Below are 18,583 nucleotides of genomic sequence, written 5' to 3' on the forward strand. Positions count from 1 at the left end.
TCATCCTAACTACGTGCCCAGCAAACCTTGCCCTTTTGAGTCTGATTTCCCCGGATATTGTTCTCATGTTCCGGGATCCACCACTGCAGCCGGACGCGCCATTCATTTCCGCTGACCCTCACTACTGACAAATCCTAAGAACGTGTCTCGATTTTTCTTTCGCCTTGCGTCCATTAGCAGCCGCATAGTCAGAATTGCCTCCCTGGTGCGTTTACCTTTGCTAAAGCCAAAGTGGTCGTCAGAGTACGTGTATTTCGCAAAAGACGTCGGAGCGGTGAGGCACGTGAGCGCGAGTCGCGGTCCGGCGCGTGGGCAGACCGACCCCTGGCCAGCAGCTGACGGCTGGCGGCTTCCCCGGCGCCCACGTGCGCGCCTGCCGCCGTGTCGCGCGCTGTTGCCGCCTGCAGGGCCTGCGTTGCCGGTTGCCTCCCCGCCGCGGACTCCTGCGCCCCGCCCCTCCGCGTCAGACGGAGCAGCCGACAGCCAACGGGCACCAGTTGGCCCGCAGCCGCTTCAGCGCGGAGGCCAGGCTGAAGCCGCGCCAGCTCGCGAACTCGAGGGCTTCTCCTCTCTGCCCGCCGCGTCGCCCACTGGCCGCTACCTCGCTGACGCCTGCCTCGCATCGCAGACCCACCGTCCGAGGGCTCTGCCTTCGGGATCCAGCGCTCCAGCTGGACGCGCCATTCGTATCCGCTGACCCTCGCTAGTGAAGTGGCGCCGAAGCCAGTGTGATCTGCACGACCGGCCCGTGTCGACCATCGACTTCAGCCTGTTGGCCTACTCACACTCAGCTAGCACTGTTTGCCGTCATATTTGCGTGACTGCAAAGCAATAAATACGACTGGAAGTGTGCGCAAGAGCTGTCAGCTGTCGAACGCACCAGCCTACTGTTGCAGCCTCTGCTTGCGACTACTGCAACTCAAGACTCCGCATACTCCACTGCCAGCCAACAGCAGCTAGTACAGCTGGCCAGTACCAATACTTTATTCGTCGAGCTTTCCTCTCCACCACAGCATCGGCTGTCGACCACTACAACTGAAAACAATAAGAACAACCGCAAGTGTCACTCAGTGTGGACATTTCGACAATCGATATTCTACTTCCTGCTGCTCGACCATCGACTTCAGCCTGTTGGTCTACTCACACTCAGCTCGCACTGTTTGCACTCACAACTGCGTGATTGTAAAGCACTAAATACGACAGGAAGTGTGTGCAAGGTCCGTCAGTTGTCGAACGCACCAGCCTGCTGTTGCAGACTCTGATTTCGACTACTACAGCTCAAGACTCTGCATGCACCACTGCTAGCCAACTACAGCTAGTACAACGGCCAGTGCCAATACTTTATTCGTCGAGCCTTCCTCTCCACCACAGTATCGGCTGAAAACAACACGACAACCACAAGTGTCGCTCAGTGTGGACATTTCGACAATCGATCTTCTTCCTGCTGGTGCGACGTCGATAGTCGACGATAACATCTCGACGAACACGTTTAAAATAGCAGTATTTACAACGGTATCATCGAGATATGCCCAACTTCAACCATCGCCTACCACTGTCAATTCGTCGACGCAATCAAGAATACCGTTCTGTATCTGTGGATTATACCACGGTATTGTAGCATCGACTGTGGACCACTAAACCTCGAAACACTAAGAACAACGCAGGAGCCTAATCCAGTGTCACCACTATGACCATTTTTCCATCTCGACACTGTAGCATCGACAGTCGACAAATGCAGCTCTAATTTGTGAAATCCTCGTTATTCCATTTATAGCTCATTCTTTAAAAAGAGTCCAGATTCAGACATCGTATATTGCCCCAGTACATGTGACCATGCAAGTCAAGATTTCCCCATCCTTCCGACTTCGGCGCAAGACGGTGACGAGTGATTCCTAAAGTTGTGAGACAAGTCGTGCACAAATCTGCTGCTCTGTACTTTATGTAAAATTTCTTCGGTGTAATACAGCCTAAAATTTCGATTTTGTGACGTATGAAAGTGGGTGACGACAGTCATTACTATACAGTGAAAGACATTCATCATAGAAAAGAGCTCATCTTTGCGACGGATTCTCCACAGCCCCACTAGCGCCTCAGCGACCAATTTTCCACGATTCCGCTGCAGGACATTCTGACTCTATTAGCGGAAGACCTCATGCTTGTACTTGTAGTCCCAAGATAAGAAACCGTGTGGCGTGTTCAGACACTATCTCGACAGCCTGTGCAAGTGCCTCAACATCGGAAATTTGCTACCTGGATGGAATGGAACCTGTTTCACTGACAATTGAGTTGTTTACTATCATCGTGCAGTTGCTCTGTGTACTGTTCAGGTTACATTGTGCACGTATGTGACCTGGTGGCTGCTTCTATTCCGTTGACAGTGTGTTTACGTTAGGTTTATAACCTGCAACAAAAGAAATATTTACGTTTTAGGTACTGTTTGACTGAAGTTTTACGCTATTTATCCCGGCGTCTTGCTAAGCCGTTAACGCCGTTTCTTCTGCGTTTACTGTGCTGACCCTTGGTGTGTTTCTACGAGGAGAACGGACGCTACAGTAAGACGATCCAGGCACGAGATGTTGGGAAGTGAAATCACCATCTAAACATAAGGCACTGTTTTGAACACAGCCCCGCTATCGCGTTGACAGCATCTCCGCCGGCTTATCTCGCGCTTGCCCGTGACCTTGAACCCGTTCCGTCGTCGCAGCCGGATCGCCGATAGCCCGATTTCCCTCTCGGCGAGCTCAGATAACGGACCCGCGTCGCGCGCTGCGCCGAGGTTGTGTTTGCGCCGCGGGGGCGTCGGTTACTTCGCAGCTGCGTGGGAGGCAGAAAAACGGCCGCTTGAGTGGCGTGTGACGCACTGCTAATAACACGACCCGTCCTAACGACGCGACAGCAGCCAGTTATTTCCAGCGTCGCGTCTTCTGGAATCTTCAGAGCATTTATGAACGTCAGCTGGTGCCGACTTCATCCCGAGCTAACGAGGATACATTTCTCGAGAACTTATTTACCTCTCGTGTGGTTCGGTCGTTGAAAGAAGACGACAGCTGTCGCAGCTTGTGTAAGCACCAAGTGGGCCAGTAATCGGCGAAATAGTGACCGGGGCTGGCGATTGAGCAGTGATTCACTGGACGCCGACGTGCCGAGCAGTGAAATGTTATCTGCAGTGAAGAAGTGCCTTCCTGGTGCTGGCTGACGAATTCCGACGAGCGACGTGCAACGTGCAACATCGGCGATGCTGATAACGCAGTACACAGCGCTGTTGCTTCAGTCTTCGCGAAGACTAGCCGGCGACGCCGAATCAGGGTAAGCAAATACGAGAGACGTTCAATACGTAACGGCCCACATTTTTTTTTCCCAGAACATATTTATTATTAAGAGTCAGAATTTGGTGACAATATACTACAACATGTCTTGTCCATGTCCTATTTTTCTATGGCCGTAAGCCAACGTTGTGGAAGAGCATGTATTCCCTGCTGATAAAAGCTCTCGTCCTGTAGGCGTAGCGATGTTTTCACTGCAAGACTGATACTCTCGTCATCTTCAAAGTCTGTTCCCCGTAGCGAATTTTTAAGCGGCCCAAAGAGATGGAACTCCGAGGGTGCCAGGTCTGGACTGTAGAGTGGATGAGGCAATGATGTCCAACCCAATTTGGCGATGTGTTCCCCGGTTCTCAGTAATCGTGTTGGAGCAAGATTTCTGCTGGATCCTTGTCCGATCGAACACGTCGGAAGCGGTTTTTGAGTCTTCACGTATGTCTAAATTGATGGTTGGCCCTCTTGGCATCACATCCACGAGAATGACGCCATCACAATCCCAGAAGACTGTCACCGTGAGTTTTCCAGCAGAGGGAGTACTCTAGAATTTCTTCTTTTGTGGTGAATGGAAAACCATTCTGGAGTGTAATTAGCAGTCTTCGAAAGGGAGGTAAGAAGGAAATGACAAGTATTTTGGACAGGTCAGGAAAACTGCCGGTGAATCCTGTGGATGCCTTGGGCAGATGGAGGGAATATTTTGAAGAGTTGCTCAATGTAGGTGAAAATGCGATCAGTAATGTTTCAGATTTCGAGGTTGAATGGGATAGGAATGATGATGGAAATAGGATCACATTTGAGGAAGTGGAAAAAATGGTCAATAGATTGCAGTGCAATAAAGCGGCTGGGGTGGATGAAATTAAGTCGGAACTCATCAAATACAGTGGAATGTCAGGTCTTAAATGGCTACACAGGATAATTCAAATGGCCTGGGAGTCGGGACAGGTTCCATCAGACTGGACAAAAGAAGTAATCACGGAAATAAAATGTAAAAGTACTTAATAATTTTTTTCATAATGCGGGGCCGCAGTCATAATATATTTCTTTAAAGTCAGTACCGCCATTAGACTGTTGTTTATTTACAGTGTTACATTTACACTTACACAATCATGCTTTCGGCTTCAAAGTGTCATTATCAAGTGTTTTAAGTGTTATAAATTGCATGGGATGGCATACTGTCGTATTAAAATACACATTGTCTAATAGTGTATTTTAATACGACACTATGCCATCCCAGGAAATTTATGACAAAACACTTGATAACAGCACTTTGAAGCTGAAATCATGATTGTGTTAGCAACTCTGTAAATAAACAACAGTCTAATCGCGGTAATGACTTTAAAGTAAAAGTACTTACTTTACTGTTTCGTGTCTGGAAACCAATGACAGTGTTTCAGAGCAGTTTTGGGCCACATCCAGGGCTTCTTTCTTTCCCAGCCACCGAGCGAGGTGGCGCAGTGGTTAGCACACTGGACTCGCATTCGGGAGGACGACGGTTCAATCCCGTCTCCGGCCATCCTGATTTAGGTTTTCCGTGATTTCCCTAAATCGCTTCAGGCAAATGCCAGGATGGTTCCTTTGAAAGGGCACGGCCGATTTCCTTCCCCATCCTTCCCTCACCCGAGCTTGCGCTCCGTCTCTAATGACCTCGTTGTCGACGGGACGTTAAACACTAATATCCTCCTCCTCCCTCTCTTTCCCAGCCACAAATCGTCAAGGTTGCATCTGTAGGAATTGTTTTGACAGACCAGGACTTGTTCCAGGTCCTACAAAGAACGACAATCGCACTTGTCATTCCCATGGCCCCACCTGATCATGTTTGGTTTCAGCCCGGTCACCCCTTTTGTTATAGGGTTCACGGTCCTCAATGTTTTCCAGTTTGTTTTGAAGCCACTCCCCCCTCCCCCCTCCCCCTCCCCCTCCCACAAGAGGTGACGACCTACTCAAAAGGTCTACCGCCATTTCTGCATAAGGGTTAGTTTTCACTTAAGTGAGGTATCGCAGGAGGTGGGTACTGCGATGTTTGCGTCCGTCTGGTTAAGGTTTACCATTAATACGCGCTCATCTGGATATAGATTGGGTCGAAAGTCGAACGAAGGGTAGCGTTTTGAAGGGCATAGGAAAAAAAGTGCCGAGGCAAGAACCAAGGGAAAAAAGAACTCTCCGATAGTTAGGTCTGGTAGTAAGAGCAGTAGCGGACGTCTTGCTGCCTGCGACTGGTCATGCAAGGGTAGGCTTTGTCAGTAGTGGGTATCATGCATGTCGATAACTCTGATGTTCAGCGGTGCTGTTACTCGGCGGCTGATGCTGGGTGCCGGTGTTGATCTCTCGGTCAGCGTTAGCAAACCTGTAACAGTTAGGTTCATCATCGTTTTGTGTCCGATAGGTGATAGAGAGTTGGGTTGTTTGGGGGAAGAGACCAAACTGCGAGGTCATTGGGAAGGAGGGAGAAGGAAGTCGGCCGTGCCCTTTCAAAGGAATCATCCCGACATTTGCCTGGACCGATTTAGGGAGATCACGTAAAACCTAAATCAGGATGGCTGGACGCGGGATTGAACTGTCGTCCTCCAGAATGCGAGTCCAGTCACGGAGATGCGAGTCCAGTGTCCAATGCGCCACGTCGCTCGGTCATATGTCAGATGCGTAGTGTAGGGTGATGTTGGCGATTTGTTTGTGCATCAGTGGGCGAGCTCGTCGGTTTCCCTCCTGTAACCTGTTGGTCGGCTTTAATAGCAGCTGGTATATCCAGTCAACGTTGCTGACACGCAGGGGCTTGCCGACGTTTGTCGCTTTTTGGTGTATGTTTGCTTACCATAGGTGGTTACGCCCTAGCTCCTGAATAGTCGTGTAGCGTGTTTCTTGAATACTTCCTTGAGCCACCAGGCACTACCTGTGCCGGTGTATAGTCAGGTGGTGCTTCTTCAGTGGCTGTGTTTCAGAACCTTTTACGGGATCTCAGTCGTCCAATCTCACACTCAGTGCTAATGAGAGGATGTCGCTCATTGGTGAGCTGTCTGAGCCTCACTGTTAACTCAAGAGATGTTCTTTGGGAGCTTGGACTCACAAGACCAGCTGCTCTGTATAGCCTTTGTAGGGGCATGGGTTTCATACAACCTGTTCTTATTCTCCATGTTTTATTAAGGCTTATATCGACTTTCCTCGTATGGGTCGATCTGGTCCATAATGGGCAGGCGTATTCATCTTTAGAGAAGCATATCGCTTGTGTGGTGGTTCTCAGGATAGAGTGTTTTGCTCCCATTTGCTCCAAAATATTATTTCTGACGGATTTTTTCGCAGCGGTGTCCAACGTCACACCCAGATTGGTTGGTTTATCTGTGTGTTCCAGTGTGGTATTATTCCAGGAAACACCGACCCTTCGCTTTGCTTGCCAAGATCGAAGGAAAGCGTTTACTTGACTCTTAGTATTCTTTTGATAGTATTCTGACAAGATTCTGAGTGCTTTCTCCAGCTTCTGCTCTACCTCCTGGAAAGTCCTCACATGAGTTGTGATTGCCAGGCCGTCTGCATAAATGAAATAATCAGTATGATTAGGTACTGGCTCGTTATTAATGTGCAGGTTGAAAAGAGAAGTGGCCATAATGCTTCCCTGGGACAGTCCATTCCATTGGTTTCTCCATCGACTCTTCTTTCCAACGAGAACGACGTAAAATGTTCTTTTCGGTAAGAGAGACTCAGTGATCTAGACAAAATGGTAATGTCTCAGTTCGGTATATTATTTCCGGAAGAGCAACCTGTGATTGACTGTACTGTATGCAGAACTGAGATCGATCAGTGCTAGCCCTATAATCTTTTTATATTCGTACCGTTCTTCTTGACTGGTACATGATTTGCCAGGTGAAAGTAAAACAAATAAAAACACGACCAGTGATCAAGCCTTCTGTGGCGTTACCTCACGTTAACCATCACTCTTTGTAAACACTGAGGCAAAGAAGTTGGCGTCTGCGATGTAATATGTGCAAAGAGCATGTAGGAAAAGAACAGTACTTCGGAGCAAGTTGCAAAGCACTGTCGATATCTTTCGTTGTGTAGATGAATAGATCTCCAGTGATCAGAGACGGTTTTCTGCAAAGTTTACATAACTCCATTCTTTGTACACACTTAAGTAATCACGATTTCATGTTGGAAACATTAAGTGCAATAGTTCTGTTGCCAACGGAGGCAAAATAGGTATATAAACAACAATGTACTAATGATTCCTATCTTACACAGGTGGAAAGAGCGCGCGCGTGCTCTTGTGTGTGTGTGTGTGTGTGTGTGTGTGTGTGTGTGTGTGTGTGTGTGTACACGCGTTTGTGTGTCAGTGTGAGTGAGGTTGGGAATCAGAGGGCAAAGTTCTTGCTTATCCCAAGCAGTGGGTTGTTAAGATTCGTCTGTTGTATGCTGTATGAAATTAAAAATTGAACTAAGGTATTGGGTATGATTGCAGATATAGTCTCAATAAACGAAAATATTAGCATTCACAGTTTGGTTGTAAAGTTTTCAACTTGTGTTAGGGATTTCTTGTACAAGCTGTCTACATGTACACCCATACTGCGCAAACCAGTGTGAAGTGCATGGCAGAAGGAACTTCGCATTGTACAATAAACACACATCAAAAAACGTTTTGCATCACCCCGGTTCCCAGAACTCCTGAAGACAGACGTTGGCTATGGATATTGTATCATAAACACAGTCCCTTTGACTGTTCAGAGATGTCACTAAACCCGCCCAAAGATGTAAAGAACCATGCATGAGCAGCGCCTATTAGACGCAGGGGGTCCGATAGTCGATCAGTTCCAGTCATTCCACCCAGGAACGAGGTACACGGCTCGTGTAGTCTGTAGGTCAACCATGCCTAGACGGTCAGTACCGCGGTTCGATCGTGACCGCATTGTTACTTTGTGCCAGGAAGGGCTCTCAACAAGGGAAGTGTCCAGGCCTCTCGGAGTGAACCAAAGCGATGGACATGGAGATGATGCAGAGAGACAGGAACTGTCGATGACATGCCTCGCTCACGCCGCTCAAGGGCTACTACTGCAGTGGATGACCGCCACCTACAGATTATGGCTCGGAGGAACCCTGACAGCGACTCCACCATGTTGAATAATGCTCTTCGTGCAGCCACAGGATGTCGTGTTACTACCCAAACTGTGCGCAATAGGCTGCATGATGCGCGACTTCACTCCCGACGTCCATGGCGAGGTCCGTCTTTGCAACCACGACAACATGCCAAATGGACCGCATCACGTTCTCTTCACCGATGAGTGTTGCATATGCCTCCAACCAGACAATCGTTGGAGACATGTTTGGAGGCAACCCAGTCAGGCTGAACGCCATAGACACACTCTCCAGCGAGTGGAGCAAGGTAGAGGTTCCCTGCTGTTTTGGGGCGGCATTATGGGGATGAGTGATGATGATGAAGATGACACAACAACACCTAGTCATCTCGAGGCAGGTGAAACTGCCTGACCCCGCCGGGAATCGAACCAGGGACCCCGTGCTCGGGAAGCGAGAACGCTACCGCGAGACCACGAGCTGCGGACTTCATCTCCACAGTAACTACTAAAACGCGTATCCATTTGAACCTACTTACTGTGTGATCCACCGATCTCCTACCGTTTTTGCCCCCCCCCCCCCCTCACCTTCCACAGACTTCGCTCGATTTTGAAAGTGACTATCCCTTCATGCGTTAGGTTGTGTTCCATCAACCTGTCCCTTGTTATAATCAAGATGCGTCAAATGTTTCCTTTTTTCCCAGTCCGCTTCAGTGTCTCCTCATTAGTTAACAATGAACCCAGGGCTGTTCTTTAGCACCACATTTCAAAATCTTGGCTTCTCGTGTTATCGCTACTCTGCTTTTTATATCCTCCCTACTTCGGACATCGTTATTTTACTGCCCAAATAGCAAAACTCACCTATTACTTTTACTGTCTCATTTGTAACCCTTTAATTCCTTCAGCATAGTCTTTTAATTCGACTACATTCCATTGCCCTTGTTTGTTTTGTTACTGTTCATGTTACTATCTCTTTTCGAGACACTGTCCATTCGATTAAAGAGTTCTCTCTCTCCCTCTGACAGAACTGCATTATCATCGGCAAATCTTAAAGCTTTTATTTCTTTTCCCTGGAACATTCAACAACATCAGGAATAAGCTACGACCACGGCTCTCACTCTTTTGAACTGCTGTTTCCTTTTCATGCTCTCTTCTTCTTTTATATCGGCAGTCTGATTTATGTAAAAGTTATAGATAACTTTTCACTCCCTGTATTTTATCCCTGCTGCCTTCAGAATTTCAAACAAAGCATTCCAGTGAACAGTGTAAAAAGTTTTCCCTAAATCAACAAGTGCTACAAACGCAGGTTTGCCTTTCCGTAGGGTTAGTATTGCCTCGCGTGATCCTACATTGCCGGCCTATGTGGCCGAGCGGTTCTAGGCGCTACAGTCCGGAACCGCGCTGCTGTTACGGTCGCAGGTTCGAATCCTGCCTCGGGCATGGCTGTGTGTGATGTCCTTAGGTTAGTTAGGTTTAAGTAGTTCTAAGTCTAGGGGAGTGATGACCTCAGATGTTAAGTCCCATAGTGTTCAGAGTCATTTGAACTATTTGATTCTACATTTCTCCTGAACCCAAAATGACCTTCCCCGAGGTCGGCTTTTGCCAGTTATTCCATTTTTCTGTGAATAGTTGGTGCCAATATTTTGCAAGCATCACTTATTAAACTGATAGTTCTGCAATATTCACATATGTCAGCCCCTGCTTTGTTTGGAATTGAAATTATTACATTCTTCCTGGAGTCTGAGGGTATTTCTCGTGCCTCATATACGTTGCAGACCAGGTGTAACGTTGTTGTCATGGCTGACTCAACAAAAGTTTCCAGTAGCTTTGAGGGAATGTCATCTTCTGCACTGGCCTTGTTTCGTGTTAGGCCTTTCAGTTCACTGCGAAATTCTTCACGTAGTATAAAATCTCTACTCATTCTTGATTTACTTTCATCTACCTTCTATAATATTACTTTCAAAGTGGTAGTGTAGTGTACAAACTTAGTTAGGGCTGCATATTACAATACCAAAATCCGCTTACACCGAGAGTATTTCACTCTGGTAATCCATCAAGGAAAGTGGGACATAAGCCGGGCGTCAAGTACGTGAACAAAACCAACAGCTGTATTGGCTGGCGTACATTCTTGCTAACTGTTCCCATCTGAAGTGTTCGTTGGTCTTTGTCATTGCGGTAGTGAATGGCAGGTTACGCTTGGGGCCTGAAGATGACACCATTTTGTGTCGAAACTAGCAGTATGTGTTAAAAAGATTGAACTACGATTCCAATGCAGGTGTTGGTTTTTCGAGGATAGTACGGGGTGTTCAAAAAGTCTTTCCACAGTGCATGCGATTGTAAGCCGCGCGTGCCGTAATGCCGCGGTGAATATACCGAAATGAAACTCAGTGAAATACAAGTTATTAATTTATTATATATTCATTTTTACTTACAAATTTTCACATTAAATGTTGAAAGTGTCCCTCCTGTTGTTGAATACATAATTGAATTCGTCTAATCATGTTTCCAAACACAATCCGTAACATTTCTTCTGTAACAGAAGCAGTGAAAGTGTATATTGCAGTTTTCAATTTATCGATGGATTTTGCTCGGTTTTTATAGACAGTTGCTTTCGCTGCGCACCAGAAGAAAAAGTCGGGTGATGTTAGGTCAGGCGATCGTGGAGGCCAAAGCCTCTCTGAAATTATGCGATCACCAAAAACATCAGCAAACAGTGACATTGAAACGCTAGCTGTATGCGCGGTTGCACCATCTTGTTGAAAATAACCGTTCAGTATTTCACTTAAGTTCTCCTATGAATGGGTACAGAATATCACTGCAGTATCGTGCGTTTCTTGTTTCGTTGAAAAATACGGGACCCACAATCCAACGTCTAGAAATTGCAATCCAAACTCTATTTTCACAGAATGAAGTGGTTCCTCATGAATACACAATGGGTTTGCAGTACTCCGCATACGAGAATTTTGCGAGTTCTTCTACCCGGATAAATGAAACCACACCTCATCAGTTAAAAACGGTTCATTAAGAATATCCCTTCCATTTTGTTGAACGAAATTTTTGAACCATTGACAATAATGCAGTCTTTTGCCATGATCAGTATTTTTCAGTTCTTGCACGACTGTCACTTTGTACGGGAAAAATATTTTTTTCCTTAAAGCTGTGTGGGCCGTTCCGCCACTACCATCGGTTTCTTAGGCGAGTTTTCTTACTGACTTGTTCGGGCTCATGGACATTTTATCGGAAATATCGAGTAGTTTATCATCATACACTCCTGGAAATGGAAAAAAGAACACATTGACACCGGTGTGTCAGACCCACCATACTTGCTCCGGACACTGCGAGAGGGCTGTACAAGCAATGATCACACGCACGGCACAGCGGACACACCAGGAACCGCGGTGTTGGCCGTCGAATGGCGCTAGCTGCGCAGCATTTGTGCACCGCCGCCGTCAGTGTCAGCCAGTTTGCCGTGGCATACGGAGCTCCATCGCAGTCTTTAACACTGGTAGCATGCCGCGACAGCGTGGACGTGAACCGTATGTGCAGTTGACGGACTTTGAGCGAGGGCGTATAGTGGGCATGCGGGAGGCCGGGTGGACGTACCGCCGAATTGCTCAACACGTGGGGCGTGAGGTCTCCACAGTACATCGATGTTGTCGCCAGTGGTCGGCGGAAGGTACACGTGCCCGTCGACCTGGGACCGGACCGCAGCGACGCACGGAAGCACGCCAAGACCGTAGGATCCTACGCAGTGCCGTAGGGGACCGCACCGCCACTTCCCAGCAAATTAGGGACACTGTTGCTCCTGGGGTATCGGCGAGGACCATTCGCAACCGTCTCCATGAAGCTGGGCTACGGTCCCGCACACCGTTAGGCCGTCTTCCGCTCACGTCCCAACATCGTGCAGCCCGCCTCCAGTGGTGTCGTGACAGGCGTGAATGGAGGGACGAATGGAGACGTGTCGTCTTCAGCGATGAGAGTCGCTTCTGCCTTGGTGCCAATGATGGTCGTATGCGTGTTTGGCGCCGTGCAGGTGAGCGCCACAATCAGGACTGCATACGACCGAGGCACACAGGGCCAACACCCGGCATCATGGTGTGGGGAGCGATCTCCTACACTGGCCGTACACCACTGGTGATCGTCGAGGGGACACTGAATAGTGCACGGTACATCCAAACCGTCATCGAACCCATCGTTCTACCATTCCTAGACCGGCAAGGGAACTTGCTGTTCCAACAGGACAATGCACGTCCGCATGTATCCCGTGCCACCCAACGTGCTCTAGAAGGTGTAAGTCAACTACCCTGGCCAGCAAGATCTCCGGATCTGTCCCCCATTGAGCATGTTTGGGACTGGATGAAGCGTCGTCTCACGCGGTCTGCACGTCCAGCACGAACGCTGGTCCAACTGAGGCGCCAGGTGGAAATGGCATGGCAAGCCGTTCCACAGGACTACATCCAGCATCTCTACGATCGTCTCCATGGGAGAATAGCAGCCTGCATTGCTGCGAAAGGTGGATATACACTGTACTAGTGCCGACATTGTGCATGCTCTGTTGCCTGTGTCTATGTGCCTGTGGTTCTGTCAGTGTGATCATGTGATGTATCTGACCCCAGGAATGTGTCAATAAAGTTTCCCCTTCCTGGGACAATGAATTCACGGTGTTCTTATTTCAATTTCCAGGAGTATAGATAACGCTAGGACCACTACTTCTCGGTGAATCTGTCACTGAACCCGTACTCCGAAATTTATTAATCAAATCTCGCACAGTATCGCGATGTGGGATTGTTGTCTCCGGGAAAACTGAATTAAATGTTTGACGAACTGAAACTGTATTTACCGCCGGCTTTGAAAACTTGTTCGACTAAAAACACACTTTCTTAAATGGTTAGCATTTTAACAGTGACAAAAACGAAACAAAGGAACTAAAGTGAAACGTTCACGTCAGCACGTAACGACACACACCAACGATACTACTGCCGCTGGCTGAGATAAACGAAACAGTGGAATGTTGGGAGAGTCCACTTGAAGGGAAGTAACCCAGGCAGGCCAACAATCATACTGCACACGCGGCTAACGATCATACGGCACTGCGGAGAGACTTTTGAACACCCCGTATTTCACTCCTATATCCGTGCAGCCTTGTACAGGAGCAGCTCTCCGGCTGGCACTTGACATTTCCAGTGGCTTGCGTCCATGCTGAGCGGCCGGAAACACTTGCTTCTGACCGCCAGACCGTGGAGGACTCTCGCTACATGCTGCTGCCTGCTGCTTACTTATACGGGCCTTCTCGTGACTCAGCCGGCGCGGCGTTAAGGCGCTGCAGTCTCCCCACCCACCGCTGACCGCTCTCTCTCTCTCTCTCTCTCTGCGCACTCCTTTTCCCTATATCCCCACCCCCTCCATCTCCTGAAGGCTTCGTAACGTCACGCAGCCAACAGCGCAACATTCCAGCGTACCAAAACGCATACAAGTTACAATATGATTAGTAGAGAACATGTGCGCCTCACATCCTGTACGTACACTATCTGGTCAGAAGTATCTCGACACCTCTGTCTAAATCGGGATTGACCACCGCATGCTATGCGAGGCAGACCTTCCAGTATAAAAGGATGAAAATATTGATGATGATGATGATGATGATGGTGGTGGTGGTGGTGGTGGTGGTGGTGGTGATGGTTTGTGGGGCGCTCAGCATCGAGCTCATCAGCGTCCGGATTTTCGGACGTTACATGAGCTTGATCCATAATGGCAGTATGATACAGTATGAGACACTCAGAAAACAATAATTACATTGTATCAACAAAAGGCAATTGCAGTTAATCTCATGTATCGAGAACTAACAAAACAGTATCTACCAATATATGGACAGGGGCATGAATAAACAAGTTAAAGTGAAACGCATTTTGGAGACGAACAGAGCAGTTGGTTAATGGCATCGGAAAACTCCATTTAACCAGAGAACGGCGAGCTTCAGCACAGAAAGGGATAAGGCCGGAACAATACATTATGCCTTTTAACCTGAATACGGCCGGGACCAGGGTAAGTGGCTGCTCGGCATTGAGAGGGCTAGGCTGCGACCCAGCAAGATAAATAAAATTCACCTCTAGCGAGACGGTGATTGGCTAATGCCATACTGGGCGACGCAGACGCGACACTGTGAGGAGATCCCCATTATAAAACCATTTTGACACCTAAAATTGAGATCTCTCTCTCTCGTCTCACGGCGGACCGCACAAGTGTGTGGAAAATAGCGAGAGCGTTGAGAGCTTTGCTTTCTGCGAAGTAAAGACGGTATGCTTCACGTATTGTGGTGACAGATAGCAAAGAGGCAGTTAATTATGTCTGCGGGAATCTTTGTCGGCCAAGAAATTGTGCACATCACTCCAACCCTCAGCGAGTGTGCAATAGCCATTGTTTCGAACAGGGAAAGATTAACGTTCTATGGAACGCAGGAAAGTTGGGACTGAGTGATTTCAGTCAAGGCCAGACTAGGGAATTAGCGTTTCAAGTCCAGCACGGAGACGACACCGTTGCAGATGCCACTTGGTAAAGTACCATTGTGCATTAGACCACAGTAAATGTTGAGTCTAGAATTGCTCACTCCAACTTGCGTACACTTTGACCATTGAATATCAAAAGCTACCCTTACAATGAGTACATTGGTTCATAAAATGGTTCAAATGGCTCTAAGCACTCTGGGACTTAACATCTGAGGTCATCAGTCCCCTAGAACTAAGAACTAGTTAAACCTAACTAACCTGAGGATATCAGACACATCCATGCCCAAGACAGGATTCGAACCTGCGACTGTAGCAGTCCCGCGGTTCCAGACTGAAGCGCCTGGAACCGCTCGGCCACTCCGCTCGACTTCATTGGTTCAAACAAATTTATTCTCCACGAACTCAGTGCATTGACCACCTATGACAACATAGATGTAAATGAGCTGATGAAGATTTTTAATCATTCTTTCGTGTGATAAAAAAAATTTATGGGTAGAGTTTATGATTTTAAAATCGTCAATTCAATATGTCCAAGAGTTAAATATTTTGTTATTGAGTGTCAAAAGTAATTGAACATGGTTATTGTGTATCACTTGAACCCTGAAATCACAGTTGATAAATTATATGTAGAATAAAAAAGGGAATAGCTGTTTTGTCTTTCTAGAATAGACCCCAAACTTTCACCTTTATTAATTCATACACTCTAGTTACGTGACAGCAGCATTGCTAATGATTTTTGCTATGATCCACACCTGATATTAGCTCCCTTACAGGGCCAAGTTCATATTTACTTAGAATGTTTGTTTAACATCCTGGGCTTTAGAAGACAGTTCAGATGTTTTGGTCATTTGGGCGCTAAGTGGTAAGCTAAGTTTGCACACATTGGTACACTCACTGTGCAGATACGAAGGTCGGATGATGACAATAGAAAGAAACAGCGCATGTCAATGGATAGAGGAAGTTTCAGACTCTTATATTCACGCAGACATTACACAACATAGTCATCAAGAGCATCATCCATTGCTCGAGAAACATCGAAATGATAGTCTATTTCATTCTACATAGGAATCAATAGATCCGTCTTAATTGAATCGACAGCTTCAACAATTCGATTTCTCTGCTCTTGAATAGCAGCTGCCATAGGTCTGACAAAGATTGTGTTTTACGTACACCCACAGAAAGAAATCGCGGGGTGTGAGGTCTGATGACCTGGGGGGCCAAAAGCAGTGAACAATATCGTGGCGTTCACCTCTTCCAATCCAGCGTTGGTGGATGGTGTAATTAATGCCGCACCTAAATGTGAAAGTGAGGCGGGGCGTGTTCATGCACAAAAATGAAATCATTGATATCTTCGTAAAGTTGAGAAAAGATGTCCAGGTATGGCTTTTCTGTTACAGTTTCCTCCGCAAAAGATAGGTCCATAAACTTTGTGAACAGAACCGGTGAAACACATTCAGTTTCAGTGAGTCTTTTCAATGTTCGACGACAACGCCAGGCTTCTCTGACCCACAAATTATCAAAATATGGCTGTTTAATGTACTCGATAGATGAAACGGCGATTCGTCCGAAAAGTTGAGTCGTTCGGAAATAGCATCCTCTGGCATATCCTGGAGAATTAAAATGCAAACTTCGCACCTTGTGTTATGGCGGCCGCGGCGCAACTGCTGCAGTAACTGTAGCTTGTAAGGCTTCATATGCAGGCGTCATTTCAGAACACGGCACACCGTTTTTGGAGGAAGCCGAAGTTGCTGGCCTGTCCGTCTTGTGGACTTCCGAGGCCTCCGTGTGAACGCATTTCGGATACACTCGACATTGTCATGAGACTTGCGTGGCCGACCAATTATCTTTCCTTTGGATACGCAACCAACTTCCAAGAATTTTTGTATGCCACTCATAAATCTGCTTGTGCAGAGGCGGCTGAGACGCACTGCTAAACCTGGAGGACAGGACAAGTAGCAGGAATTGTGGAAGGGGTCCAGAATGAGCAGCCGTCACTTACACTCCAAACATAACACTTTATTTAGTTGTCCAAACAATACAGGGTAACTTCTAAGCTTGACTATCGACAAAAAACGTCTAAGTTTTAAAACGGCTGAAGGTGCATGGATTAAATACAACTGCTATGAATATTTTTTTTTAGACTAAAAGCTCTAGGCTTCACCTTCAATAGTATTTAACGCGATGCTTTTGAAAACAATCCAATAAATTTTCAACATGCAGAAGGCTCAAGCTTTAAAGACTTACTTTTAAAACGGCTGAAGGCCTTCGTTTTTAAAAACACAATTACAAGCATACAAATTCCAATCCTCGGCTATGAGCCGTTAAAAATACACAGTTAAACGCTAATAAGTATAGGCAACGGCGCTCAGAAGTTTCCAGGGGGCTGGGCTGCTTAGGTGAGACAAGAAGTCGGCCCAACTATACTCTATCCGCCGGCAACACAACCAAGAAAAAAAAAATAAAAAAAATAGGTTCAAATGGCTCTGAGCACTATGGGACTTAACATCTGAGGTCATCAGTCACCTAGAATTTAGAACTATTTAAACCTAACTAACATAAGGACATTACACACATCCATGCCCGAGGCAGGATTTGAATCTGCGACCGTAGCGGTCGCGCGGTTCCAGACTGAAGCGCCTAGAACCGCTCGGCCACAGCGGCCGGCCAACCAAGAGACAGTCAGGGACCCACCGACAAGACGACTTGCTAACCACCGACCAGTATACGAGAATTCCAAAGCCAAAACGTTACAGCCGTAGCCGCCCACAAGCAAAAATACAGTAAGCTGTCAAAAACTAAACACCATGTTGGACAGCGACAACAGGTGATCAAAGGACACTGCTTGAATTTACGTCAGCGATCAGGGCAAGTAACCGGAGCACTAACGGCCACAAGGCAGAAAATTCCGCTGGTGCACTTGAATTTCAAACCGACAAATATAGTTAATTCTACCATACAGCGGCTAAATCTTCACCAACTCCAACATTCGCTGGAATACTGCCAACAGCGAACCACCAACCAAGGGGACAACGTGGACAGACGTTGCTTCGGTAATTAAACAAAAATCTACTTTCATGTCCTGGGTCGGTGAGCCACGAACCTCGTAGCACTCGGAACAGCCCCCACACGCTCCGACACTGCATAGAGACCGCCAGCGCGGAGACTTGCTTGGTGATCCGCTCCAACCGACCGACCGACTGCCAGTACGCCGACAACATTTAAAAGAAGTTGTCAGTGGAAATGACGCCAACTAGACACACAGTTCGACAAACACTTGCGCGAAGGAAGCCCTTAGCAGTGGCTGTGCAATCACGAAGACAAATCGGGAATCGATACTCGCACACAGCCAACCCATAAGCGATCGGCGAGCCAATTCACGTCGTCCAGTAGGACGACCGACCGACGATCCACGAAGATCGTCCCCGGCTCAAGTCATGTGTGGGGGCAACGGTCGGGCGAGCCATAACATCCAGGCCTCACCACTGCTCCAACCCGACTGAACTGTCGCCTGATAAACAAAGTAAGAGCCTACGGAATATCAGACCAGCTGTGTGGCTGGATTGAAGAGATTTTAGCAAACAGAACACAGCACGTGCTTCTTAATGGAGAGACGTCTACAGACGTTAAAGTAACCTCTGGCGTGCCACAGGGGAGTGTTATGGGACCATTGCTTTTCACAATATATATAAATGACCTAGTAGATGGTGCCGGA

General features: G+C 47.4%; 1 protein-coding gene across 1 annotated transcript in view; it reads left to right on the forward strand.

Annotated features, from left to right (window-relative positions):
- Nucleotides 1-684: 684 nt before the first annotated feature.
- Nucleotides 685-18,583, forward strand: part of LOC126106489 (protein sprint) — a 555,062-nt gene continuing 537,163 nt past the window's right edge. Inside the window, exon 1 of the mRNA XM_049912792.1 lies at nucleotides 685-3,306. Coding sequence (XP_049768749.1) covers nucleotides 3,236-3,306 — 71 coding nt within the window. The 5' untranslated portion in view covers nucleotides 685-3,235. The remainder of the gene's footprint in view (nucleotides 3,307-18,583) is intronic.

This window comes from Schistocerca cancellata, chromosome 10 (genome assembly GCF_023864275.1).
Source record: "Schistocerca cancellata isolate TAMUIC-IGC-003103 chromosome 10, iqSchCanc2.1, whole genome shotgun sequence".
In the NCBI taxonomy this organism is placed as follows: Eukaryota; Metazoa; Arthropoda; class Insecta; order Orthoptera; family Acrididae; genus Schistocerca; species Schistocerca cancellata.